Here is a 2213-nt window from a genome sequence, read left to right as displayed (position 1 = left end):
GAATATGAATATGTACCCAGACAGGACTCAAACTCAGATGATCTTCCTGCCTCGGCATCCCAAGTGCTGAAATTACAGACGTGAGCCACCACCTGAGGCTTACTTTTTGAGCTTAACAGGTGTGAACAAGTAACAGAAAGGTAAGGCTTGCTTCCTATCAGATTTCTATGCAGAACAAGCAGGCTGCTCCAAGATTCAGGGAAAATGGGGAGAGACAGCAAACCACGGAGAGGCCTAGGGAAGACAAATGTCCCTCAGACTTTCTCCTTCTCAGCTCAATTTCACAATGTCTTATATGCGAACATTTTGAACTAAGGGTCTTGAAGGCACAAGATGTAAACTCTTCCTGATTTCGCAGAACCCAGTTGAATGTGAATAAATAAACAAGACCCCCTCAGAAACTGCTATTTACTGTCAGAGATACTGGAAACTTTAGATTAAATGACACTGAGGGGAAAGGTTTTCCCAAAGAGTAGTATCATTACAGAAAACTACAAAGACGCCGACATAATTTCAAGAGTAAGGTCAAGGGAAGGATATCACTAAGAATTAATTTTCTCTTCAGCGAAATAACCCTAAACACAAGTTAGCCAGTTGGCAGAATCACCAAAAACAAAACAAACAAACAAACCACAAGTACAGTTCACAGAAGACCCTAGGAAAAAGTCAGGCTCTGGAAACTACCAAAAAGCAAGCTTTGCAGCTCGGCTCCGTTCATAAGCTCTCAAGTGGACAAGGGCACTCACTCCAGGAGGGTTTCCAGAGGGAAGCCTCCTCTACAGCGGGGTGAGCCCGCGACTTTCAGTAGCTCAATTTCCTCAACAATCAAGACAGCTGTTCTAGAAAACAGTCCACCTCATCTAAGGCCCTCAAGTTACACAACTGGAGAGAAAGGAGGTGCCAAGTTTAGCAGAGACCAAATCAGGGTCAGATGCGAGCGAGACTTAGCTCTCAGTTCAGCATGTCTTCCCCCGCTGCTTTCCATGGGCCAAGAACCCTCCCCGCTGTTCTGAGAGTCCTCTGCGTGGGGCAGAGCCAAGCCGGACTGCTTCAGGGATGAGCTGGGACTTCTCCAGTCCAGTTCCGACCCAGGTCATTCCTCCTGGGCTATTAAGGCTCCCGTTCTCCCCTAGGAGGCAGCGGAGTTGCCCTGCACCGCACACAGCAGGCACTGGCTGAAAACAGACAGCTACGCTTCCTTCATATCAGTTTCAAAGACCACTCCGTTTTTCCCTTCACTGGCTAAACCATACCCTACACAAGTCATACTCCCATATCAAAACAAAGGGCTTCCACTCTTTCGGGATAAGAGGCAGACATACTTGGCTCCTCTCTGCTTCAGCTTCTCCCGATTATACAAAATGGAACAGCTGCTGGAGCAGGCAGCAGGGACTAAACTACTGTTTGGGGCACAACCTTAAAGCCCTCGACAAGTGGAAACAGCCCGAGGAGAGTCACTCTGAGAAGAAAGAAACCGAGAGTTGAGGGCCCAGCTTCGCTGCCACACAATCAGGAGACTAGACGGCGAGAGAGGCGCTCACCAGCCCTCGGGGCTACTTTCACCCGCGACGTAACTCACTATCAGAACGGCTAGCGGCTGAAACGCCAAGGCCACCCCGGGAGACGCGGCAGGAATGGCTGCCGGGCTTCCCCGTTCCAAGCGCTGCCTTTTTCTACAGCCGATCGCAGCTAAAAAGACTCGTAAATCAACTGGAGAGGAAGCACCTCTTCCCTCTCCCCCAGGCTCATCGGCTAGAGCGGCTTCCCCGGGCAGGAGCGCCGGGTCCCCGCCAGCCGCTCGGCGGCCACGGGAGCACGCGGCGGGACCCCGAGCCCGCGGCGCAGGCCCCGGCAGGCGGAGGCAGCAGCGCCCCTTACCTCATGCTGTAGGCGCCGGCGCCCAGCTCCTGCCCGATGCCCGACAGGCTGGAGTCGAAGTCGTGCACCAGCCCGGACTCGATCACCTCGTCCATCTTGAGCACCCAGGCCATCTTCCGGCCTCGCCGCCGGCCCGCGCAGCGCGGCCTCCGGGTCCGGGGCGAAGGCCCCCGAGCTCCGCGGGAGCGTCCTGAGGGAGGGCGCGGGTGAAGCCTCCGGCGGCGCGACGAATGGTCACTAGCGGCGGCCCGGGACGCGGCCGAGACGAGAGCGGCCGAGGCCCAGCTGTCAGGGCTCAGCGCGCCGGTCAGCAGCTGCAGCGGGAGCGACCGGGC

General features: G+C 55.3%; 1 protein-coding gene across 7 annotated transcripts in view; it reads right to left on the bottom strand.

Annotated features, from left to right (window-relative positions):
• Ubp1 (upstream binding protein 1) overlaps window positions 1–2213 on the bottom strand; it is a 45781-nt gene that overhangs the window by 43246 nt on the left and 322 nt on the right. For 6 of the 7 annotated variants that reach the window (XR_003376944.1, XM_013346539.2, XM_005348035.3 and 3 more), the window contains exon 1: window positions 1879–2207. Coding sequence is in view for 6 of the 7 variants with exons in the window: in XM_013346539.2 (XP_013201993.1) it covers window positions 1879–1991 (113 nt within the window). In the remaining variant the exon portion in view is untranslated. Of the gene's footprint in view, window positions 1–1878; window positions 2208–2213 lie in introns of those variants that run through there. The other variant, XM_013346540.2, reaches the window with a different exon arrangement.

This window comes from Microtus ochrogaster, chromosome 5 (assembly GCF_000317375.1).
Source record: "Microtus ochrogaster isolate Prairie Vole_2 chromosome 5, MicOch1.0, whole genome shotgun sequence".
Lineage (NCBI taxonomy): Eukaryota > Metazoa > Chordata > Mammalia > Rodentia > Cricetidae > Microtus > Microtus ochrogaster.
This window is presented reverse-complemented; position numbering and strand designations above follow the sequence as displayed.